The 26,164-nt window shown below is 39.6% G+C and overlaps 1 protein-coding gene across 12 annotated transcripts in view; it reads right to left on the reverse strand.

The window, feature by feature from the left end:
• Window positions 1-219: 219 nt before the first annotated feature.
• Window positions 220-26,164, reverse strand: part of TCF12 (transcription factor 12) — a 336,770-nt gene continuing 310,825 nt past the window's right edge. For 5 of the 12 annotated variants that reach the window (XM_004578054.4, XM_004578056.3, XM_058665793.1 and 2 more), the window contains 6 exons: window positions 25,678-25,884; window positions 13,773-13,887; window positions 12,389-12,551; window positions 9,001-9,233; window positions 5,031-5,184; window positions 220-2,551 (listed from right to left, as the gene is read on the reverse strand). In XM_004578054.4, coding sequence (XP_004578111.1) covers window positions 5,042-5,184; window positions 9,001-9,233; window positions 12,389-12,551; window positions 13,773-13,887; window positions 25,678-25,884 — 861 coding nt within the window. In that variant the 3' untranslated portion in view covers window positions 220-2,551; window positions 5,031-5,041. Of the gene's footprint in view, window positions 2,552-5,028; window positions 5,185-9,000; window positions 9,234-12,388; window positions 12,552-13,772; window positions 13,888-25,677; window positions 25,885-26,164 lie in introns of those variants that run through there. The other 7 variants (XM_058665796.1, XM_058665800.1, XM_036495661.2 and 4 more) reach the window with 6 other exon arrangements.

Consider the following 26,164-nt stretch of genomic DNA (forward strand, 5'->3'; position numbering starts at 1 on the left):
TCACCAAGCTTCAAGAGAAGCCCGAGGCCACTATCATGGAGGAGGCAAGGGGGCAGATAGCACAACCTGATTCGTTGCTGAAGAGTTCCCAGCTTACACAGCCTATGCAGGCATGCATAGTGGAGTGACTACTTCCAACAGGAATGAGATGGAGGAATGAAAACAAAATACATTATTTTTTGAGAAGGAGGAATGTAAAAAACTCACTAGTTTACTGTGTTAAAAAAAAGATGGCACATTTATTGCTACATAAATGTTATATACATATTGTGTTTTCTGTTACAGCGACAGAAAAAAATTTTGAACTTCTTGCTGCTGGTTGAAAAGGTTTATCAATAATACCTTGAATTTGACACAGGATACAAATCTGCAATAAACCAACAATGGAAACTGGAGAACAAGATGAGAAGCAATTCATCTCGGACAATGAGCTCTTACAATACTCCATAGGTACTACACGGTATGCTAGAATCCTACTATGGTCTTAAAATGCTATTGTAAATTTCTGATATTAATGAACAGGTTATGGTAAATAACCCTACATTTTTACTACCTAATATAATAAAATAAAGTAAGAAACTTTTTACTGAAAACTTTTCGATTTCAAAAATCTAGAAAGAGTAATATTTAGAATTCAAGAAATTTTCTTACAAGATTATTGTATAAAAGACTAGCTACAGTGAAAAATAAGCCAAATGTTTTTTTCTTTCTATTTTCTGAAGGAAAGCTTCTGGGCATACTGCAAAGTCTAATACAGCGAAAAAGACAACAAGCTCCGAAGAAAAAAGGCCAGGCAGCGGCTTATGTTCACTCACACATCATAAGCAACAACTTCTGTTTAGCTGATTAACACTGAAATGAAGAACAAGGCCACAGAGAGAGTCTGATGCAACTGGAGAATAGATGCAAATTAAAGTAACCAAAAAGTCCACTAGGGTCACAAACAACTGATTTGTTAGGAAATCATCCTGATTGGAGGATCTGAAGTTCTATCTTAAATTGTTTTGTTCTTTCAAATTAACAGAAATCTTTAAGTTACATAGTGATTTGGGTCCTTTCTTCTGTGTGCTGCTTGCCATTCTTAATATTGGCTATAAGGAATTCATAAGCCAAGACAACCTTGTTTAGTGTATTTTTCTTTCCCAGGGTTGTTGTGGTGGAAGACGGATTTTACGGAAGTTCAAAGTGATTACTGTGTCTTAAAAACAACTCTGAAGGATTGCAGACAGAGGGTGCCTTAATGCACAGTGTTAAGATGGACTGACAAGTACTAGTTTAATGCTAATCTGGCTCATCTTCTTGGGACAGGGGCAGATGGTTTGCAGTTGATTAAATCACCCACTGGATTCCTCCCCACAGACCAGCCATCCAAATGACAGAGAAAGAAAGGCTAGGGTAAGGAAGCATGGGTGAGCATTGCTTTTGTATTCCACTGGGTAATTAGCCTCAGAGTGGTCGTGTTCATTTATCACACTACCTGCCTCGGTGACTACCAGGTTTTTTAAAATTCGTCTTTGTATTTTAAATGGATTTTGTGCTTACTTACAGCTAACCTTTTACAAGTACTATTTGTAGTACTGCTTGGAAAATAAAGCAATTCTAAAAAGTAGATTCTTCCATTGTAATTTATACTTCCTGCTATTACAGGCTTTACTATGAAACCTAGAAGCTTGAAAAGTCTTGGTTATTATTAGGAATAAAGCAACATTTATTTGGAGAAGTCCATGAGGCAAGATTTCCCCCTTTTAAATCTTAGCTAGGCTGTGGTCACAGATGGCCTCTGCTTACTGCTATAGGGTAAATGCGCAAAGCACACAGGGTTGCAGGGAGGATTCTGGACTGTGGCCATAAACCACTCAGGTTCAGAGAGCAAATATAACACCCACAAAGAGAAAATAAAAATGAATGAAAAAAAATCAGAGCGAGAAAAAAGCTATACCAAGTCATATTTTCCTATATCATGGAAAACGCTATTCATATGGCAAAAGGATAGGAGAGGGCAACAAAAGACTTTTCCCTTCCTTTTTTAAGACACTAATAGGTATGCCGGGAATGCTAAGGGCCAATGGTTGTCACTGCTTTGTTCTCTGCCTGTGAACAGCTTTAACGAACGCTGGCATCAGCTGAGTGTAGATCAGCTTTCCACATTAACTTTTTCCCTTTATATGTAGACCTTACAGTTCCACAACAATAAATAAAATTTGTAGTTACAATGCATTTGTCAATTCAGTTTAGGCACAAGGCAACTTCCACGGTGAGTGGAGAGATCGAGACAGTCTCTGATTGTGCAGAAGCGACACACTGCTCGCAACAAAATGATCTGCTGCAAGCACCTCGTGGGCTGACGCTCCATCTGATGAGCTTCCCAGCTTCACTTCTGATGGACGCGTTGACCAGTTGCTTTGATCGTAGGATTACCTTTGAGTTTCTTGCTTCAAGTGTTTTGTTTTTCTTCTCCCTCCTGTCAGGTTTGTGTCTTCAGATAATCTGAGTTGTCCAAGTCCTTATGAAGAGAGGTCACCTTCTATCTAGCCTACTGATAACTCTGGAACTGCGCCAAAGAAAGCCAGAGGAGAGAATAATACCAATCAGTGCATAATGACTTTAGAGCAAACATCATTCCCCACAACAAACTGGAATTCCTTATTTATACCCAGGTTTACACTGAATTATTAGTAGTTTGCTAAGTGACTGAAAGATGAACTTCCTTTCATTTTTCTGCAGGCAGTAGGTTTCAAGAGCCCCAGGGGATGCTTGAAACCACAGATAATACTGAGCTCTAAATATGAGGTCTTCAAAAAAAAGTCTTCCTGAAAAATGTATTTTATGTCAAAAACTATGCAAAGAATTCAATTTTTTTTGCATCGAAATGAATTTAGTTTTAATTAAGTTTTCTTTTTAAGATTTATCTTTATTGGAAAGGCAGATTCACACAGAAAAGAATATACAGATAGAAAAAAAATCTTCCATTCACTGGTTCACTCTCCAAATGGTTGCAACAGCTAGAGCTGAGCGGATCTGAATCCAGAAACCAGATGCTTTTTCCAGGTCTCCCACATGTGCAGGGTCCCAAGGCTTTGGGCCATTTTCCACTGCTTTCCCAGCTTAGAACCAGGGAACTGGATTGGAAGTAGAGCAGCTGGGACATGAACCAGTGCCCACATGGGATGGCTACGCTTACAAGTAGAGGATTAGCCAGTTGACCTACTGCGCTGGCGCCTTTAATTCCAATTTTCCACAGATTTTGTGAAAAACCCTCAATATAATATGTTGTTTCTCATAGCATTAAGTACTGACACAGTTTAATTTATAAATTAAGCAGAGTGGGAGTTTAACAATGGTAACAAAATAAAACCGAACATTTTTAGTAATATACTGTAATAAAATTTGTGGTTAAGAATCATTAATAAATAACAGTTACCAGGGAGTGTCTGGCCTGTGGGCTGTGTAAGACTCAAGGAATCATTTGGTTTTCCTGCAAAGGTAACCACAGGTAGGACTCAAACTTCAATAAAGCTATACCAGGTTAATTTTAAAGCTGATAATTTTGTATGGTGCATGAATGTTTTGAATATCCAACGACCCTTTGTAGAAAAAAGTGGGGAACCTTGATTTCAGATCCATGCTAGCTGGAACACAAACACTGAAATACTGAACAGTTGATTTGATCATCAGACAGACTACCAAGTGACTAATGAGTGGATAGTATTTAAGGTACGGACACACAGAACAAAGGAATGATTCATGTCATGGGTGAGGCAGAATGGGAAAACATGAGATTTCACTATGCTGCTGAGAACTCTATATTTCCCACAGCATAAGAAAGAATGGCTTGGATTTTAGAAGATCTGAAATGCTACACAAGCTCTTGTCTGAAAGCTCTTTCACATCATAATCTATGGACTGCTGGGTATTTTTGTAGTGGTATTTCTCTGGTGTGCTAATACTATAATTATAACTGACTTAATTCTTCCTTTTTTCCCCAGATAAAATTTCCTATTGTGGTCTGGTTTGATGCTAGGTAGGCTGTGTGTAGTGTACAAAGAAACAAAATCCTTCAGAGAAAAGTTATTATCTAATGTTTGGAGTTTATTAAATATTATATTAAATTCCAATTTTCAGCTGAAAACGACAGCCCTAAAAAGGGATCAAAGCCGTTGTGCTTTATTCATTGCTGATCTACGCCTCCCATTCACCTGTCTTACCACCTTGAATCTGTTAATGAAATTGTGAGAACTACACAATGCTAAAGGCACATTATAAAAATGAGGCTACCAGTTGTACTCCTAATCTATACTGCTAACTAAAATGCTACTGCTCCAAAATGTTTAACTCTAACTTATACTGATTACAGCTACAAAGTATCAACCCTAAAATTTAGACTGCAATATGAATGTAGATAATAAAAACAAAACACAATTACAGGGAAGTGTTAAGTCCATGAAGAGGGAGATAAAAAAAATCAGGCTTTTAACAAGTAAAATTCTTGGCCAGAGAGAAGAGCATTCTGCCTCTGTCGCACGTAATGCTTTTCTCTTCACTAACAGATTCCAGAGGGCGTTCACTGAGAGGTTTACAGGGGGAGGAAGCTGCACATTCTTGACCCAGACGGAAGCAAGCAGTGACTCTGCATACACAGGCTTTGTGACAAAGAAGAGTTGGATGGTCAGAGGAAACTGATGATATGATCAAACATCTCTGAATAGCAGAGTGAGGAGTCTGAGCAGTAGCAAAAATACTTTCTGATGGATGAGTCATTGCATTATTTTCTTCTTGAATCAGAATGATATTTGTGTGACAGTGGAGTACACATGATGATTCATAACAGAAAAACTAAATTTTCTTATAAATCACAAGATCTGGTCATACTTTGAAGATAACGGTGATTTGGTACAAAGGGACATTGTTGTATTTCAAATTACATGCAACCTTTAAAATGACTAAGGAATACATTGTTCAAAAGTTCTAACCAAATTTCAGTTGAATCTTAAAATGATCTTCTGGAACCTTGATCTCAAGCCCACACTTACCTGGCTGATGTTTACATATGACCCATAGGGTTGGTAGTTTCGCTAAGCCCAGGATGGGTTCCCGGCAGTGTGGTTGGCGGCTCTGCCGATACGGCAGAAACTTTTTCTTCTTCTCTTCTCTTAAGGCAGGCTGCTTTGGGGTTAAGGTTCCTCTCTAAAACAGGAAGAAAGAACTTTTATTATTATGGTGTTAAGTTATGAGTTAGGACCCATTCGGTCTTTTTTTTTAAATAATTTTTTTAAAATTTCATTTTGTGACAGTTTCATAGGCTCTAGGATTCCCCCAACCCCTCCCGTTGCCCTCCCCCCATGTTGGAATCCTCCACATTGTTGCAGTAGTACAGTTCAAATCCAGTCATGATTCCTTCATTGCGAGCATGTACCATGCACAGAGTCCAGCATCTTATTGTCCAGATAAGTTCAATAGTTTCTTTAGGAGACCATCCCTGGTCTGAAAGTAGAGCTGGGAGAATATCATTCCCTCCAATGAAAAGCCACAACATATCATCAGCAACGATTCACAACATTACGGAGCTAATTGGCATGGTATTGATAATAACCAATATGTTCGAAAATGCAAGTTCTTAACCACTCCTGTGACTACCTCGTTGACATTTCAAGTTTAGCTTATACACAACCAGCTGCTATACACCTTAAAATGGCTATAGGGTACTATTCAGCTGTCTCGTGTCTTTTTTCATTTTTATATTTAGCAGCTTATAGTATTTGAAGCATGATTTTTACTGAACTTGGCAAATTTTAGGATAGTCCCTGTTGGCTTATAACTCTAACAAGGCATACGTCAACAGTTGAGGCGCAGAACAGTTTTAGTAGGGGTGTGCAGAGAAATCTTCAATACCTCAGCAAGGAGTAACTAGTCTTTGTGTTCTACCTAGTAAGGTATATATGATTCCAAGCTGACTGTTTCCTGTCTGTTCTAAGCTTTCCTTATTGGTCTCTGTCTATCTAATCTAATTTCTTTGGGGGGGGGGCCCTCCGGAGCAACCCCGATGGTCATTACAAGAGAGGGTGGGGATTCAAAGTTGGAACTAAGTAAGGACCAGAGAAAGCTCCTCTCCTGAGTTCTGAAGGAAGTTTACTGTTCTTCTGTTTCTGAGGGCCACTCAGGGATCCCAGCTGTTGGAACTATTCAGTCTTAAAATGAACAAATGTCTGCTATTTCTTTATTTTGTGGGGATTACTCAATACTATGTCATTTAATTCCACAATGTTATAAATTGTTGCTGATGTTATGTTGTGACTTTTAATCGATCGGGATGGCTCTGCTGGCTTTACCTTCAGACTAGAGATGGTCTCCCCAACAAGCTGTTGAACTTAATCTGGACAATAAGATGCTGGACTCTATGCTTGGTATATGCTTGCAATGAAAGACTCTCAACTGAACTGGAACTGTGGTAATGCAACAAGGTGGAGGAATCCACCTTGGGGAGAGGGTTTGGGGAGGGGTGAGGGGAATCCCAGTGCCTATAAAACTGTGTCACATAATGCAATGTAATTAATAATAAAAAAAAAGAAGTTGTACTTTTTTACAAACGATTCATTTCATTTTTATTGAAAAATCCGATATACAGAGAGGAGGAGAGACAGAGAGGAAGATCTTCCATTTGCTGATTCACTCCCCAAGCAGCTAGAATGGCCAGAGCAGCGCCAATCCAAAGCCAGAAGCCTGGAGCCTCCTCCGGGTCTCCCACGTGGGTGCAAGGTCCCAAGGTTTTGGGCCGTCCTTGACTGCTTTCCCACGGTACAAGCAGAGCTGGATGGGAAGCAGGTTTACTGGGACACAAACCGGTGCCCATATGGGATCCCAGTGTTGTAAAGCGAGGACTTTAGCTGCCAGGCTACCGCACTGGGCCTAAAGTTGTGATTTTTAAAGATCTAAGTATTTGTAAGTTAGAGCTATATAGTATATATCATAGCTATAGAGTATACAGTCTATTATAGCTATAGAGTATATTATAGTATAGGAAAATTGTATTTATTATAGTAAAAATTGTATTTATTATAATATAGGAAAATTGTATTTATTAACTTCCTGCATAAGGCTCAAGAGTTGGTTCTTGGTATTATCTTCTCAAAATGTCTATAGCAGAATTGTTGGCTAACTCAATAGTTACTTCTGATATTATCAGGACTAGATAAGTATTTACTTTATTATGATCTTGTAGTGGTACTTGCTAAGTCAAGTATTTTACAGTCATGGGGCCAGTACTGAAGACTCTAATGCTGGCATCTGATGGTGAAGTGCTAGTTTAAGCCTCCACCATTCTGCCTATGATCCAGTTTTCAGCTAGCTTCTTGCCAATGAACCTGGGAAGGCAGAGGAAGATGGCTCACATGTTTGGGCCTGCCACCCAGGTGGAACGCCATCTCGGAGTTCTCGGCTCTTGGCTTCCACCTGCTCTGACTATGGCTGTTGCAGCTGTTTGGGAAGTGAACCAGCAGAGAAAAGATCTCTCGCTCTACATCTGTCAGTTTGCCTTTCAAATACATAAACCAATCTAAGAGTTTCACAATCATTAATTTTTTGCTCATTCAGTTTTGCTTATCCTTTAGTTTTGGTTTTAATTGGTTTTTAATCCCTTAGTAATGCTAACTGTCCCTGCACCCCTTCATATCCTAATACATCCAGCAAGTACCTATCAATACATTTTTCTAAAATCTCAAAATATAGTACCATCTATGGATTCCATTTTCCTTTATTGGAAACCTTTCTTTTAGAGCTAACAGCTTTGTATTTTTGATGTATTGGCTGTTCTCTAGGTCCAGTAGTTCTTGTCATGAACTTCTTTATTTATTGGAAAGGCAGCTTTACAGAGAAGGGCGGGGGGACGGAAACTGTCCATCAGTTTGTCTTTAGGAATCTAGCATTTTAGTGGTGTGTCCTGAAGTTTAGCTTTGTTATCCAGAATCTGAAGACATTTTGACTCATGTTCCTTTACCTATGAATAACTCATAAGTTTTGGGCTACTATCTTTTTAACTCTATTACCCCAGGATTCTATGATGATGTCTGTTAACTTTAGGTCAGTTTTTAGAAATAATACTTAGGGGCTGGGGCAATGGCTCAGTGGGCTAATCCTCTGCCTGCAAGCACCAGCTTCCCATATGCATGCCAGTTTGAATCCTAGCTGTACCACTTCCCTTTTAGCTCCCTGCTGATGGCCTGGGAAAGCAGGGAAGGATGGCAAGTCCCTGGGTCCCTGCACCCACATGGGAGACTTGGACGAGGCTCCTGGCTCCAGGTTTTGAATTGGCTCCTGGCTCCAGGCACTATGACTACCTAAGGAGTGAACCAGCGGATGGAAGACCTCTCTCTGCAAATCTACCTTTCAAGAGTTACAAATAAATCTTTTTTTAAAAAGAGATTTCATCAAATTTCAAAATGAAAGAGTACAGCTGCCTGATTCAGTGGCGGGTGAGCCTATTTATACCATCTTCCTGCCCTTAGGGACAGGCAGCAGGCATGTAAGTGCTTGGTAGTCCAAGAAGTTCATGGCATACCTGATTATGGAGCAACAAAGAAGCCCCGAGACTTTGGATATAAAGGACATCCCTGTCAAGCAAAGGCAGGAGGAAACTTAAACAGGCAATGCCAGCAAGTACTGGCAGATGCCCCAGGGTAAATCAGAGAAGTAGGGAAAACAGGAAGGAACAGGGAGGAGAACAGTTAGGCAGGCACATGCAGCAAGAGCAAAGGAGCACCCAACTCTTCAGGCTGAGCAGCAGGCACAGGCTGTGTCCCATAGGATTCTTCCAGTATAGCTTTGTGGGAAACAGAAGCTGCAGATACTGATCAACACACTCAGAGAGAGATGAGAAATACAATGAAAACTCAAGCCGATAAAACAGTACAGGAAGAACTGGGAGAATTAAAAAATGACTTGACCAAGCAAAGCAACTGGGCAGAGCCAGGCCAGCCCTCCTGACAGAATCTGTATGGACCCACTTACCTCTGACTTGCTGCTCTAGACTGAGGATGACTGCCACGGCCTGATGAAGAATAAGGAGTTTTGTCTGGGGTTTTTCACTCTTCAAATGAAGCTGACACATTCTGCCAAGCTCTTTAAATGCCTCATTAATATCCCGTACACGCAAGCGTTCTCTGGCATTGTTAGCCATCCGCCTTTCCTTCTCCCTTTCTATCTTCTGTTCCGGGTTCAAATCTTCATCTTCATTAGTACTGCTGAAAAACAAAGTAAAAACAATGGCAATCTGTTTTCCTAAAAGGTAAGCTGATCACACAAAATTATAAAGATGAAAATTACCTAAATAATGCCAAACAACAGAAACCTGTACTTAACAAAACTATATTTTTCTTTCCAGGCTTTCCTCAAAGCATATACACAAAGTAAAATTATATGGTTGAAATTATGCCACATAAATAATATTTTTTTTCTGAAATATTTACTTTAGAGAAAGAAAGAAGAGCCAGACAGAGAAAGCTTTGATTCAGTGGTTTACTTCCAAATACTCACAATGGCCCATTTCATGTATTGTCTCTGGATGCTCTCATCCTGTAGCAGGAGAATTGAGTAACTGACAGAGAATGTATGGCCTACAAAGTCTAAACTATTTACTATTTGAGCCTTTACAGAGAAAGCCTGCTGACCTGTGAACTCTCTGATGAAGAGGAAACATAGAACTATTCCTATAAAGCCCTATTTGAGTGCACACCTATGAAAGAGGTAAGGCGTTTCAAAGAACTGGTCTCTAGATTTCCAGATTGTTTTATTAAAAAAAAAAAAACAAACCCAGAAAGGTTTATTTATATGAAAGGCACATTGATACCCAGACAGGGAGAGACAAAGATCTTTCACCTGCTAATTTACTTTCCCAAAGCCAGCAGCCAGGAACTCCCATCCTAGTCTTCACACAGGGAACAGGTCAGGTATTTGGGCCACCCTCCCCTACCATCCCAGGTATGTTAGCAGAAAGGCAGATATGAAGTGGAGTACCCAGAACTTGTACTATTACTCCTACACAGCATACTGGAATTGAAAGTGGTGACTTAACATGTTGTAACACAACATTAGCTCCCTGACTCAGTTTTAACATCATTATTATATTATTCAATTGAACAACAGGGATATTAAAACCATATGTAGCAATAACAGTGATAAAAGGAACATTAACAATCTCAGGTGTTTACAAGCAATTAGTCTCTTATGGATGAACGAACGATAAATGAATCACATCACAAGAACTTAATGAGAAAGATACAATCAGGAAGTGCAAAAAGGTAAAGCTCACAGGAAAAATAATTAGATTTGACACCATAAAACGGCAAATTGAAACAAGAGTGAGCCATTTCCTCAGAGGATGAGCAAAACATCCCCTAGCCATGTTAGTATTGAGTATCACAAAAAACTTGTCAGAAGAATTCTGTAGGAATAAGCCTGAATTTCATTTCTGTTTTTCAGTCACCGATTCCAGATTCCACCCTGCCAGTGTGCAGCATGGGGGCAACAGGTGATGATTTGAATACTTGGGTGCTCCCTCCTACTCAAGTGGAGGACATAGATTGAGTTCCTATCCCTGACTTCGGCCGAACCTGCTCCAGTTGATGAGCAGGTGGGGAATGACTGAGTGAGTCGACGGGAGTCCTCTCTGTCTCATGTAACCATGATTTTAATGCAAAATGCATCTCAGTGAAAAAACGCAAAATAGATGTTAAAAAATGTAAGTTGATTTAAATAAAACTGTATTCTATAAGAAGTATGAATTTCTAAATGTGTATGGGTTTTAGGTACATGTTCATAAAGGAAGTTGCTTTGCTTTTACAATTTGGCTTTCCAATCATGTTTACCTAATTCAGACTTTAACTAGATTAAACATTAGAAGAAAAAAAAAAAAACAGTTGTGCAACCCCATGACAGAACTGAATTTTTCTTCTTTATTTGCCCCATACTATCCAATCCTCAACTTTGAGGAAGACTGGTTTTCAAATCTTAGATCAGCTTTTAGCCCAGTTTTAATATGAAAATATGGTGTATTTTTATTTGTTTTATTGCAACTGAGGAGTAAAATACAAAATATACTAGGAATGCGTCATGGCTCTAAACTAAATGGGATGAGGCTGATTATTTACAAAAAAAAAAAGAAGAAAGATGACAACAGTAGGATTATATAAGGTGACTACGCAGTAGCTTTCTGTGTTTTTGTTTGCTACATTTTTATTTATTTGTTCTTTCTGGATACAGGAATAAAATTTGTAAGAATAGTGGAATAATCAATAAAAGGCATTAAAAAAAACTATAGCATTAGGATTTTATTATTTCATTTTCCCCAAAGAAATGTTTGTTTAAAAAGGTAGAATAGGGCTGGCATGGTGGCTCAACAGGCAAATCCTCTATCTGCAAGTGCTGGCGGGTGACCCAAGGCCTTGGGCCCCTGTACCCATGTGGAAGATCATGAAGAAACTCCTGGTTGAAGAGCTTCAGACCAACCCAGTTTTGACTGTAGTGACCATGTGGGGAGTGAACCAGTAAATGGAAAGCCCTTTTTGTCTCTTCCTTTTCTCTTTAATTCCGACTTTCAAGTAAAATAAATAAAATCTAAAATAACAATGAAAAAGCCCAAGATACTGTGTGTCTATATATCTACATCTATATTTTAAAGCACAATCAGGTTCAATTAGCAGAAAACTTTCCCTGACAACAGTCTTCCTGGAATGCTTTTTTTCCCCAGCCTTTCCTCAAATTATTGCTTATGTCTGATGTTAGCCAACTTTTTCTATAAAGGACTAGATAGCAAATCTTTTCAGAGTTGTGGGCAAAATAGCCTTTCTGGTAACTCCCCAACCTTCCATTGTAACTTGAAGTTGATACACATGATAGGTCTGTAGACCTGAATGCAGAGTCCAGGATTCCTATTTATTTGTTTTATGAAAATCAGCTGCAGCCTTACTGGCTCATGGGCCCTAGTTGGTGACCCTTGACTAAATCCTATGTTAGAATCTTATCACATATTCAGTGCTTAATTGATATACGCAAATTTATTAACTGAATCTATCTGAGTCTAGGCCATACAACAAAACTTTCTTTAGGAACTTTGCCCTCTGTCTACTTGCAAATCAGAGAAGATATGCAATTTTTTAATAAGTGGCCCCTAACATCGGTGTGGTATAATAAAAAAACATAATTCTGAAGTCAAACCTTCATATGCCTCCCTAGAAGGATGCTAGAGGATTAAATGAGGTAAGAATACATAAAAATTCCAACACAGTATCAAAGCATAGTCAGCAGTTTAGTTCATAAATACATGGCACCCTCCAAACTTGGCAAGTATTCTAACCCACATTAAGTGAGTGAGGTTTAACATCTGGATACTAACAAATACCTCGTTCTGCCTCTAGACGAGACCTTGACATCTTTTTGTGAGGACTCATCATCTGATTTCATGTCATCTGATGAAGGAGGTTCATGAAGATTTTCATCCTTCTCTTTGTTTTCAGTCTTGATTTCTGTGGGAACAACAGTTCCAGACTGACTTTGCAAGCCACCTAACAGAAAAGTAAAGGAAATATAAAATAAATGACCAGACACTAATAAGCATTATGGATAGTATTCTAATTGTTACTGGCCTGTGATGGAAATCTGAAGACAGCTGAAAGTATACTTTTTTTTAAAAAAAGATTTATTTATTTTACTTGAAAGTTAAAGATACAGAGTGAGACAGTCAGAGAGGTCTTCCATCTGCTGCTACTAGCCACAGCTGGGTTGATCTGAAGCCAGGCGCTTCTTCTGGGTGTCCCACATGGGTATAAGGGTCCCAAGGAATTGGGCCATCCTCTGCTACCTTGCCAGGCCATAAACTGGATCAGATATAAAGTAATGGGCCCAGTGCAGCAGCTTAGTGGCCAAAGTCCTCACTGTACATGTGCTGGGATTCCATATAGCCACCAGTTCATGTCCACTTCCCATCCAGCTCCCTGCTTGTGGCCTAGGAAAGCAACAGGGGACAGTCCAAATACTTGGGACCCTGCACCAACATGGGAGACCAGAAAAAGTTCCTGATAGGCTCAGCTGCGGCCGTTGCAGCCACTTAGGGAGTAAACCAGTGGATGGAAGATCTTTTCTGTCTCTCCTTCTCTGTGAATCTGACTTCCCAATAAAAATAAATAAGCCTTTAATAAATCAACAAATGGGGCCCAGCATTGTAGCCTAGTGGCTAAAGTCTTCTCCTTGTAACTGCCAGGTTCTCATATGGGCGCTGCTTTGTGAACCGGCTACTCCACTTGCCATCCAGTTCCCTCTCTGTGGCCTGGGACAGCAGTAGAAGATGGCCCAAAGCCTTTGGACCGTGTGCACATGTGGGAGGCCTAGAAGAGGCTCCGGGCTCCTGGTGTCAGATTGGCACAGCTCTGGCTATTGGGGCTGCTTGGAGAGTGAATCAGTGGACAAAAGATCTTCCTATCTGCTTCTGCTCCTCTTTGTAAATCTGACGTTCTAATAAAATAAATCTTAAAAACAAAAACTGTGCATGACTTCAAAATCTGTGCACCAAAATTAACATTAAGAATTATTTTTCCATGAGCTTTTTGAATTTCCCTCACCCAGCTAAGTGGGCCAAATGGAACTTGAAGTGCTTAGTCACACAGTAAAACTTCTGTTTGGAATTCCCCCACCCAAGACAACTTGATTCATACATGCCAGTATGGCTATGAAAAAGTGACAGTGTTCCAAATGATTTCTCTGCATTGTTGCTGAAATCCCACAGTTACCTCGATAATTTTCTTGCGTTTTATGGTTCAGGTCTGCACTTGAAGCAGTAACAGTACTAGACAAGACTGAATGATTGCCATTGAGACTGACAGAATCTTCTCGATGAGTTCCAACCTAAAGCACAACAGACACAAAAACATCATGAGAACTGAGGGCAGTAACTACCCAAATTCCTTCACTTGGTGTAGTAGAGAAACAGTATTATCAACTTATTTGAATTTAGCATTTGTTTCTAGATGTTTCTTCTCTAGGTTCTGAGGGGAGTGTGAAAATACTCAAACCAAAAATGCTACTTTTATAAAAAATGAAAATTCTAGCTTATAGATTTCAAATTTCACATAGGGTTGTTGTGAGAAGATAAGAAAAAGAGATAGCAGAGCCAGAGCAGTCTATAAGCTATGAAGCTCCATGCATTACAGGATATGTCACTGATTCTACATAATGACTCTAAGAACCTCATTCATCTGCCACCCAAATACATTCTATAGAAACCTGCACTTAGCAAAACACTTCCACATTCCAAGAAGTAAAGGTATTTAATTAGCCCCGACACCTGCTTCCATAGAAATAATATACAATCTTACTATTCTGGTTTCCCCACCATAATCTGAAGATAAGCAAATGTTATATAGAAAATAAAGTAAGCATTAAGAAAAGCTTGGCATTGTTAAGGCAACAAAACTGCCACATGGTTTTATTCTCAGTTTTAATGAAAATTACACAACTTGAAGTTAGCTTGAAAGAGGGGAGTAAAGAATGCAAATATTACCAGACATTAATATCTTGCAATGGTTTTAGAAAAACTTGCTGGAGAAGTTTTTTCTTACAACAGTAGCAGATTTATCAATTAGATGATTAAGTCAATGATTGAACAGAGTTACAGCCTGGAGTAATACATGAAAACTGCTGCTTTTCAATAAATCCTTCAAACCTAGTAAACTGTAAAGTTTTGAGTCCCTTTTGAGTAATTAATAGAGCGTTTATCTTTGATGTGTTTGTATGGAGTTTACCCTGAGAAATGTAAATGTCCCTATGCACCTTTATCTCTTGGCTTCCTGCAAGCAAGACAAGAGGAATTTAAGCTAAGTTTTCAGCAGCATACGCTACTTGGCAGGAGATCAATTCTTCCTCCACAATTTCTTTATTCTTCTTTTCTTTTCCCTTTCTCTCTTTTTTTAGAGAGCCTCCATCTCCTGGTGCAGCCCCCAGATGGCTGCAACTGCAGTCCTCTGCTCCTTTCCCAGGGTACAAGCAGAGTGCTGGATTGGAAATGGAGCAGCTGGGACATGAGCCAGGGCCCATGTGGGATGTGGTGCTTGGAGGCGGAGGATTACTCAGTTGAGCCAATGCACTGATCTTTCATTTTTTTTTTTTTAAAGGCTATTTTTTTTGCTGTTTTTCAAAAAACATTTATTTTTATTTGAAAAGTAGAATTATAGAGACAGAAGGAGTGACAGAGATCTTCTATTCATTGGTCCAATCCTCAAAAGGCTATAACAGAACAAGCTGGGACAAGCTGAAGTCAGTAGCCCACAGTTTTCTACGTTCTCCCATGTGAGTGGCAGAGGTCTAAAGCGATTTAAGCCATCCTCAGTTGCTTTCCCATGTGCATTAGCATGCAGCCATATTGGAAGTGGAGCAGCCAGGTTTTGAACTGGTGCATGTATGGGATCCCACTGTTGCAGGCAATAAGCTTAAATGGCCATGCCACAATGCCAGTCCCCTTTTAGGGGGGCTTATTTGTTATCTGTTTGAAAAAGAAGAGTTACACACAGAAGGAGAGACAGAAAGACAGAGAGACAGTGAATATGACTATCTTCCACCTGTCACTTTACTCTCCAAATGGCTGCAATGGCCAGAACTGGGCGAGGTTGGAGCAGGTGCCGGAGCGTCTCTGAGTCTCACACACGGGTTCAGAGGTCCAAGTATCTGGACCATCTTCTGCTTTATTCCCAACCACATTAGCAGGGAGCTGGAGCCAAAATGGAGTAGCTGGTTCTTGAACAGGCACCCATATGAGACACAGATGTAGTTGGAACTTTAGCTTGCTAAGCCAGCCACAATTTCTACAAAATGTTTTCCATTTTCTTTTATCCTTAACACATTTTTTAAAACGCTCTTAAGCTATCCTATAGAAAGTTTAAAAATCATCTGAGGATAAGTCATAGCTGAGGATTATTTAGGTCACTGCTACTTGGGACACCAAGAAGGTGTTCTCAAAACCACACAACTGCAACACGCATTAGCTGGGAGAGGATCACAGAAACCATGGAACATTCCTACCCTTCTTGCCACCACTGCATGGGATTTCCCCCCTACATTTGGGGAACATAGTGAAGGGGCTGGTGTTCCCACCCACCACAGCACAGGGAGTGGATTACCAGCCTGCCTCTGGTTCCCTGACTATCTTCCAGGAAGCAGCAGTGGAAACTCAAGAAAATGAAATTTAAAAAGTAAAACTAGTGAAAAAGTGGTCTGTGGAAATTATATTTGAGAACTTAAAAAAAAAGTTTCATGAAATCCTTTCTCAAGGACTTCCTTGACATTTCTTTCTTTTTTTTTTTTTTTTAAAGAGTTACTTATTTTTATTACAAAGTCAGATATACAGAAAGAGGAGGAGAGACAGAGAGGAAGATCTTCCATCCAATGATTCACTCCCCAAGTGAGCCGCATCAGGCCGGTGTGCTGCATGCCAATCCGAAGCTGGGAACCAGGAACCTCTTCCAGGTCTCCCACGCGGGTGCAGGGTCCCAATGCATTGGGCTGTCCTCCACTGCTTTCCCAGGCCGCAAGCAGGGAGCTGGATGGGAAGTGGAGCTGCCGGGATTAGAACCGGCGCCCATATGGGATCCCAGGGCATTCAAGGCGAGGACTTTAGCCGCTAGGCCATGCCGCCGGGCCCAACATTTCAATTTTAACTGGTTTATGTGAGGGCCGAGTATGTGCTGGGCAGAACCAGGCTGGACTGCAACATCCATTGGTTCCAGTGGAAGCTGGGGTTGAAAAAAGAACCAACCCAGCAATTGCAACCACCAGCTGATTGTGGAGATGCACTGTGCCAGGCCCTGTACTTGCTAGAACATACAAGAATCTGGTCTGAGAACACCTCAGACAAAGTTTCTTTGGGGATCTCCCCAATCGAAATGCCGGACTCAGAACCCTAACCAAGAAAAGACAAGACAGAATAAGTCAATCAACCACCTCAGCTATATGTTGGCAGCGAAATACTGGGCAAATGGAGACTCTATGATGGACTATGTCATTCAGTGGATTCTTCAACGGCCTCATCGTGCTTGGAGTGGTGAGATTGGCAGCAATTCATAACTGGTGAACTATCAAAACCACTTGAGCAAGTATCTCAGAGCATGCCTCACATCCGGGATCTGGGGTGGGTGGGAAACTGGGTGGGGCTTCTCCCTCAATATCCCCCTTTACCTCAGATACATGAAGGAAACAATATGGAAATAATAGTCTTACCCACTTTCCTATAGCCCTTGAACCTTTTTACCCTAATTAACTATGTAATGATTGTCAAAAATATAACAAACAAATAAACAAAAATGCACTTGAGGATGCTTTCTTGCTAACTGTGAACTACCCAATGATAAGAGATCAGTTTAAAATCCCACTTTTTTTTTCCAGAATCCCAAATAGAAAAGGGATAAACATTATGTAACAGAAAATCCTTTGACATCTTAAAAGCCTAGTTTTATTTTAAAGATAAAATAACATTAAAAGAGTTTGGCTCAGAAAATCACAGTATGAAGTGAAAGTCAAGACTGCAGTGTTTGTAATGATGCAGAATTTAAGCTGCTCATGATCTGCTAATTCTCTTATCTAGTATTATAGAACTATTAATCTGAATGTCTTTTAAGATGAATAATTGCATCACACTATACAACTATGGAAGATAGGGCATTGTTTTCACTCAGTTAAGTGGTGATGCATCTGCTAAACTCTGCTTTCCTTTGATTACATTAATATAGCAATTCTTTACTTCTCCTGAAACTACTAAAAAAAATGTTGCATCACTTTCTTCCCAATAAAAAGCTTGGGAGACACAGGTTCATTATCTAAGTGACAAATCTTATGAATTGTGCCTTTCCTTTAGGAAGACGCAGAAAGGTTGTTTGATTTATTCTGAGATGTAAACACCAGCAGATATTTTTGCTTCTATGAAACACTACAAAGTATTTTTTTCCACACCAACATGCAAGTATTGGCCTTCAAAGGAAGAAATTTAATTGGCATACATAGCAGAAATATAGCCTTTAAGAAATGGTCTCAGCCTAGCCTGAAGTCTGGAGTTTTTCTTGTTAATGAAGTTAGCAGGAACTTTTTCTTTGTAACTCGATTCCCCTTGCAAATGGCCCTCATATATTTTCAGGAGAATTTGACTTTCACAGTTCTTAGAGTTCCCTTTAACTCTTACTCACCCTGGCTCTCATGTCCCCTCCTTTAATCTGCAGTTTCACATTGAAATAGCTCTTTCTACACACACAACAGGTGTCTAAACAGTTCTTTGTCTAAGTAGCTGGATAGGACCCTGTTTAATTGTTCGCCTCGTTAGCATACAGCTGACAGGCTGCTGTGACTGGGGGAGGAGCAGGCAAGGGCAAACTGCTAGAGGCTGCTAGGGATCTAAATGAAAATTATTACGAAGAGCTCATTTCAGAATAAAAGTCTCATCCCATTAAATCACATCATCCTGCATCCAGAATCGTCACAATCTGTGTATGCCCTTACTTTTGTGAGAGCACCTAATAAGAAAAGTCGTTTTACTGAATTTGGCCACCTAAAAGACTGAAAAGTACTTAGTATGTGTTCCAACAATTCCAAATTCTGTTCTAAGAATTTGTTTAATTTGTACAATCCACTGAATGCTAATGATTTAAATCAGTCATTACTAATGTATAGAAATGATCTTGAAGTACTGTCTAAGCTAGGGTATTTTGTTCATCCAAACTAGAATTTTAGGCTAGAAAATTGGTAAGTATTCTGTATTTCCTTTTAAGTGATTCTTTCGGACATGTATTATCTCCATGGCTCTCAAACTTTACAACTGTAAAAACTGTATCTTTGAGAAAACATCACCAGAATGAATGACAGTAGTTAGATGCAAATTCTATTCAGTTGTAACCTAGATGTATTGCTCTGCCGTGTTCACATCTGTACTACTAAAATTAAATTTTGCCCAAATGGAAGGTTACAATGATTCTACTCTGTTACAATCAGATCATTCCCTCTGGCAAGCGGTACAAATGCTGTAGAAATTCTGAATACATACTCTATTTAGTTGTTAGTACTTAAAGTCTCTTTAAAACTAGTAAGAATATAGTTTTCTCCAATGGCCTTAAATTTTGGAGAATAGATATGATTTACACTTAAAAATCATTATTTTAGGCGATTTTAAATTCTACAATATAGTATTTCTTACTGTGCTCTTATAACAAGAACATTCCAGCACTCTTATAACAGAAAAAAAAAACAAGAAATAAACGTGAAAAATGGCCCAGCACGGTAGCCTAGCGGCTAAAGTCCTCGCCTTGCATGGGCTGGGATTCCATATGGCCACCAGTTTGTGTCCTGGTGGCTCTGCTTCCCATCCAGCTCCCTGGGAAAGCAGTTGAGGAGAGCCTAAGCCTCGGGACCCTGCACCCAGTTGGGAGACCAGGAAGAAGCTCCTGGCTCCTGGTTTCGGATAGGATTAGTTTCTGCCATTGTGGCCACTAGGGGAGTGAATCATTGGACAGAAGATCTTCCTTTCTTCGTCTCTTCTCCTCTCTGTATATCTAGATGACTTTCCAATAAAATAAATATTAAAAAAAAAAAAAAACTAAAAGAAACCTAAAAACACAAGAGAATTGGTTTGATTAAATTTCCATAGGACAAGTAACGATGAAGTCAAAAGACAGGATGGCTGGAATATTAAACTATGCTTGCACAATAAACAAGAATTTTTAAAGATTTTCATCAAGCTTCCATTATCTGATTTCACTTGGTTTGATCTGAAGTCGGAGTCACTGTCTGAATGAGGAATAACAGGATTTTTTCTTGTAGGTGCCATCATGGATTGATCTTGCTGAGCCTAGGAACTGAGATACTATAGCCACAACAATACATGATGTACAATAACTTTAAATTGCTGGGACTTCTATTGCTCAAACAAAATTATTCCATTTTTCAGTTTCTTAACAATTTTTCTGTCAGCTTTCCTCTTTCACTAAATAAATGAGAACAAACTAAAGTCAAATGCTAACATTTTAATAATTCTGAAACCTGCAATGTTATTGTAAAATTTAAATGATACATTAGTATCACATACTAGTAAGAGCATTTGACAGAAATACTAAGCTTTATATTTGTTTTAGTAAAATATGGAGAAATACAACAAAAATACTGAAATGCAGTGGAACATTAAGTACAGTCAACATCATCCAAAAATAGAAGCAAGTAATAAAAAGATGACAGGCTGGTCACAACAATTATATAGAAAAGAAAGGAGTTACTCATTTACTGCTTTCTTTTCCTAAATACTATGTTTGAGGGAAATTTAATTTTTATGCATATTAGCCACCTAATATGCATAAAGAGAATGCTAAACGCCTTCTGTGATTGAAACCTCGCTTACTGATGTTAAAGGAAACAATCACGAATATTAAGGCTGTGGGTATTTGGTATCCTGCTAATAAATATTTTTGGCAGGTACTAGTCTTGCTATCTTGTGATAAAAAGGTTCATTTCTGGAATAGTCAAAAAATACTAGACAATTATTTCTCTTTTAAAAATCAGTACTATCATGGTAGATGACCTTGCTGGTAAAAATTCTGTTAGAATGAAAAGCAGTGTAGACAGAAGTTCGTAACAATACAACCTTTCCCTCAAATGACACTGTCTTAATGTGTATCCAAGCAGACTGAAGACTATAACTAATTCTGATCACTAGCCTGTCTGTAGAGCTGGCTGGGGGCTGAACTTCTCTATCACTTTCTCCTTGCCCTCAAGTCCAATTCTTATTTCACAAAGCATTTTGACAACCCTCTAATATTCCAATGACTTCAAATTCCAACTTACTCATAAAATAAAATAAGATAAAATTTAGAGGATACAAGAAACAGATTTATATTCTAATCATAAGCTGGAAAAGTATGACTCATGACTAAATCCTGTATAGTTTTTTCCCTAAGGGAAAAAAAGTCATTTTTTGTGAATAACAAAGCATTATTGTCTGGCCCTTTATAGAAAAAGTGCGTTTACTCTTTGTCTGCATGTGAGGGAAGAAAGTACTATATTTAAATCCATCAAAAGTATGCTTACTTATACTAACATGTCCATTATCACAAAATTCCATTATAACAAAAATGTTATTTGAATGTACTGTGGAGTTTCATGTTTATCAGAATAATTCTACTATCTGCAGGAAATAAATGGTAGGATGGAAAATACATTTTCAAGAAGCCAATCTTGGGGCCAATGTTGTAGTGTAGCAAGTTAAGCTGCCAGCATCCCATATTGAAGAGCTGATTCATGTCCCAGATTCATGTTAGACTCATCTCTCCTTTGAGCTGGCCCAAGTATTTGGGTCCCTTTTACCCATTCGAAGGCGATCCAGACGGAGTTCTGGGCTCTTGGCCTTGGCCTGGCCTAACCCAGGCCTCTGTAGCCATCAGGACAGTGAACGAAAGAATGAAAGGACTTGAGAACTATTTCCCTGGGTGCAGGTGCTGTGGCAGTAGGTAAAGCCACTGTCTGCAACACTGGCATCCCATATGGATAGCAGCTCAAGTCTTGGATAAAGATCTCCCTTTCTCTGTATCTCTCAAAAAAAAATCTGTCTCTCTCGTCTCCCCAATCATTGTGCCTTTCAGATAAATGAATGAATGAATAAATAAATAATTTGGGGAAAATATTTAGTTTCAAGTAAACAAGCTAAATACACAATTTCCGCAATTGAGGGGCAGACAGAGATGACACAGGGAGAGCTCCTACGCTCTGGCTCACTCTATAAATGCTTCCAACACCAGGGGCTGGGCCAGGGCTAAAGCTGCGAGGTGGGAATTCACCCAGGTCTTCATATGGGTGCAGAGACCCACCTACTTGAACCATCTCACCAGTGCTTCCCAAGGTTTGGGAAGCTCGAGTCAGGAGCTGGGACAAAGAAGCAAACCCAGGCTTTGAGGAGGCAGGCATCTTAACTGCTAGACCAAACACATGTTTCCATCAACTGTATCTGGAGCTAGAGGATATTTGACGAACTAATATTTCTGTGGTCACTCTGTAATTTTGGCAATGTAATCTCCATAACTATGCATTTAAAACAAATACTAACATATTGTTTGTGAAGCAGTGTAATTTTCAGTCATGATCGAAGAGGAAAATACATGGGAGCCAAGGGGGAACAATAAAAACAGGAAATTAATTTCCGGAGAAGCCAGTAAGTTCCAAAATCATACATCTTGCAAGCACATGAATGTGCTGACTATTTCATCTCATTTTATTCTTTGCTCATTCTGCAAAAGCTGAGAGCTGAGAAGGACGGGAGGGGTCAGCACTGTGGCATGCTGAGCTAAGCCACAGATAGTGACCCAAGCATCCCACGTAGGTGCCAGTTCAATCCTTGGATGCTTCACTTCTGATCCAGCTCTTGCTAATGCGCCTGCAAAAACAGTAAAGGATGGCCCAAATACTTGGGATCCTGCACCCAGGTATAACACCTGTAAGAACCTGTTGGCTTCAGCTTGACTCAGCCCAGGCTAATGTGGTTGTTTGGGGAATGAACCAGAGGATGAACAATTGCTCTCTGACCCTCTCTCTGTAACTCTAGTTTTCAAATTGATCAATCTATCCAAAAACAAAACAAAACAAATCAGAAAAGATGGGAGATGAAATACCTGACACCTAACTAATGGTGTCTGATTTTGGTAGTTAGTACTTTGTATTCTGAGGGAAAGCCAGTAAGAAACAACTGAACTCTACCACTGAGTAGTTGTAATTGTGTTTAGATGTGCTAGCTGAAGTCTGTAAGCTGTCATCAGCTGTGTCCTCTGAGATGGTTATAGGAACTGAAGACGTTCATACAAATGCTGAGTAACACCTTGGGTTTATTTGCTGGGGCAGTGATGTTCTGCTCAGACCTGGAAGAAGCTCCTGGCCCTTGGCTTTAGATATGCTTCCCAGGTCCTAGTAGAGAGCTGGACTGGAAGTGGAGTAGCTGAGACACAAACCTGCACCCATATGGGATGCTGGTGCTACAATGGAGCATAAGCCTATCATCACACTGGCCCTACTGCTGTACTTGTGATCTAGCTCCATGCTAATGCACCTGGGAATGCAGCAGAATGTGTCCTTAAGAACCTGACTCTCAGGCCTGGTGCAGTGGCAGAGTGGCTAAAGTCCTTGCCTTGCACACGCCGGGATCCCGTATGGGTTCCGGTTCTAATCCTGGCAGCCCCGCTTCCCATCCAGCTCCCTGCTTGTGGCCTGGGAAAGCAGTTGAGGACGGCCCAAAGCCTTGGGCCCTGCACCCACGTGGGAGACCCAGAAGAGCTCCTGGCTCCTGGCTTTGGATTGGCTCAGCTCTGGCCGTTGCGGCTGCTTGGGGAGTGAACCATCGGATGGAAGATCTTCCTCTCTGTCCCTCCTCCTTTCTGAATATCCGCCTTTCCAATAAAAATAAATAAATATTAAAAAAAAAAAATCTTGACTCTCAGCCACCAACATGGGAGACTCATGGAATCACAAGCTCCTGGCTTCAGGCTCGCCACGTCCCAGCTCCACTGGCCATGTGAGGAATGAACTAGTGCATGTAGTCTCTCTCCTTTGACCTTCCCTTTCTGTTCGTAACTGCCTTTCAACTACAAAGTTCTTTTGTTCTTTTTTTAAAAAAGAGGTGAAGAGCAGAAGTATAAATGCTATAGCTGAGATTAACTTGGGATCTTAAAAAATAAAGATTTTTGATTATTCTTCTAAAGATTCAATATTTCAGCAAATTATTTTGCAATTCTACATCCATATTTGTAACAAATGCCATCTCATTATTTTGTTATATATTTAGAAGTTTACTACCACTATTATATTTACAGCATCCTTCATATTTCTAGGAATTGATGAATTTTTAAATGTTTTCTAATGTGTTAGTTTACTGATAAGAGAAATTAGTTTAAAAGGAGGCTTTCAAGACTGACATTTCAAAAACAATCTTGGTTGTTCAGACATGGAGGCATGTAATATCACTTATAATACTGAAAAATACTTTCTTGGAAACCAAGCAGCTTTGTTTGATGTTTATTTTCAGGGCTTCAAATTGAATATAAATTGCTGGCTGACATGTGGCAAAAAAATCTGGAATCAATCCTATTTTACAGAACCCAGGCCTTTAGCATTGGAGGTACCTAATTGTTATGATGATAGGTGAGAGTTAGCCTTGATCAAATAGTTGACAAAAACTATTTCAAAGCATGAAGCAAACCTTAAAAATTATACCATAAACATGCACACACGGGACCAGTTAAACAACATGCTAAAGAAGAAACTCATTCTCTAAAAGACAATTTGGAGGGCCCAGCGGCATGGCCTAGCGGCTAAAGTCCTCGCCTTGAAAGCCCTGGGATCCCATATGGGCGCTGGTTCTAATCCCGGCAGCTCCACTTCCCATCCAGCTCTCTGCTTGTGGCCTGGGAAAGCAGTCGAGGACGGCCCAAGGCTTTGGGACACTGCACCCACGTGGGAGACCCAGAAGAGGTTCCTGGTTCCCAGCTTCGGATCGGCGCGCAGTGCACCGGCCCGTTGCGGCTCACTTGGGGAGTGAAACATCGGATGGAAGATCTTCCTCTCTGTCTCTCCTCCTCTCTGTATATCCGGCTTTCCAATAATAATAAAATCTTAAAAAAAAAAAAAAACAATTTGGATAAAAAGTAAGACATTCAAAGAATTTTTTATGTGTATGGTTATAAAATTCTCCATATTTTCCCACCCTAAGAACTACCAAGGGTTTTAAAAGATGGACTGAATTATTTTCTCTGGGGACTAATCTAAACTTGTTTCCTTTCTTTGATACAGCCAATTCTAACCCCTCCCCTAGCTTTTAAATTTTCATTTAGCAATAAAGCTTAAATTTGGACCAATACAAAATGGAGTTTCATATTCTTTCTGCTACTAAAGGCTGGTTCCAAATTATTAAATTTTTAAAAAATTTGGAATTCTTAAAATGCATTCTTGTTTTACCACTTTTGCTATCTGATTTCCTATCCTCTGACTCAAGATAAAAACTATTATGCTTTTTTTTTTAACATGTTGGTTGCTCAATACTATGTCAATTAATTCCATGACGTTGTAAATTGTTGCTGATGTTATGTCAGGGCTTTTAATTGATAGGGATGGTGCTCTGCTGGCTCTACCTTCAGACCAGAGATGGTCTCCCCAACAAGCCGTTGAATTTGTCTGGGCAATGAGATGCTGGACTCTATGCTTGGTATATGCTTGCAATGAAAGAATCTCAACTGAACTTGAACTGTGGTAATGCAGCAAGGTGGAGGAATCCACCATGGGGGGGAGGGTTTGGGGAGGAGCGGGGGGAATCCCAGTGCATATGGGACTGTGTCACATAATGCAATGTAATTAATAAAAAAACCACTATTATGCTAATCATTACACATATGGAAAAAATCCCAAGCTTATGCTAAAATGGTTTCCACAGAAAATTTCTACTTTTTGCACATGGTCATAGTAGTGTTTATGTGCCAACAGTCAGCAATGACCCTGAGTAACACAGCAAAGAACATTTAAAAAAGTTCATATTGTCCTCTTTTCAAAAAGAAACATTCTTTTCCATAAAGATTTAATGAAAAGTTGTTTTGGACAACAGGTATTTGTAGTCATTACCAAAACACATGAACATTATTTTACCATTGAGGCTGATCGGCTGCTTGTAACAAGGCTTGATCCTCCATAGTTTGAACTGAGGCTTCCAATGGGTGCACTGTGGGATGGTCCCAATAAACCGTGTATGTCACTGTGACCAGCAGGCAAACTGGTGGAAGGTCCCACAGCATGGTTCCGCAGCACATGGATAGCATCATCTAGTCTGTCTAAACGATCCTCCATTCGAGACTGCTGTTAAAGGATTGGAACAAACATAAAAGTTACTGCTAATATCTTTTATACTCATTAAATCAGTTTCCCACTTTGGAATATGCAGAAGACAGTAAGTAAAATGCACTATCAAGTAGCTTCATAAGCAAGTACCTGCACTGCAAATCAACAAAATAAGAAAAGCTATGCTAAACTTTCAAATCTTCAGAAATAAATCCTTGTTTCTAAAGATGAATTTAACAATTTATTATATGGAATTTTATTATTATTTTTCTTAGCTTCACAAAAGATGAAGGTTATG

This window comes from Ochotona princeps, chromosome 6 (assembly GCF_030435755.1).
Source record: "Ochotona princeps isolate mOchPri1 chromosome 6, mOchPri1.hap1, whole genome shotgun sequence".
Taxonomy (NCBI): domain Eukaryota; kingdom Metazoa; phylum Chordata; class Mammalia; order Lagomorpha; family Ochotonidae; genus Ochotona; species Ochotona princeps.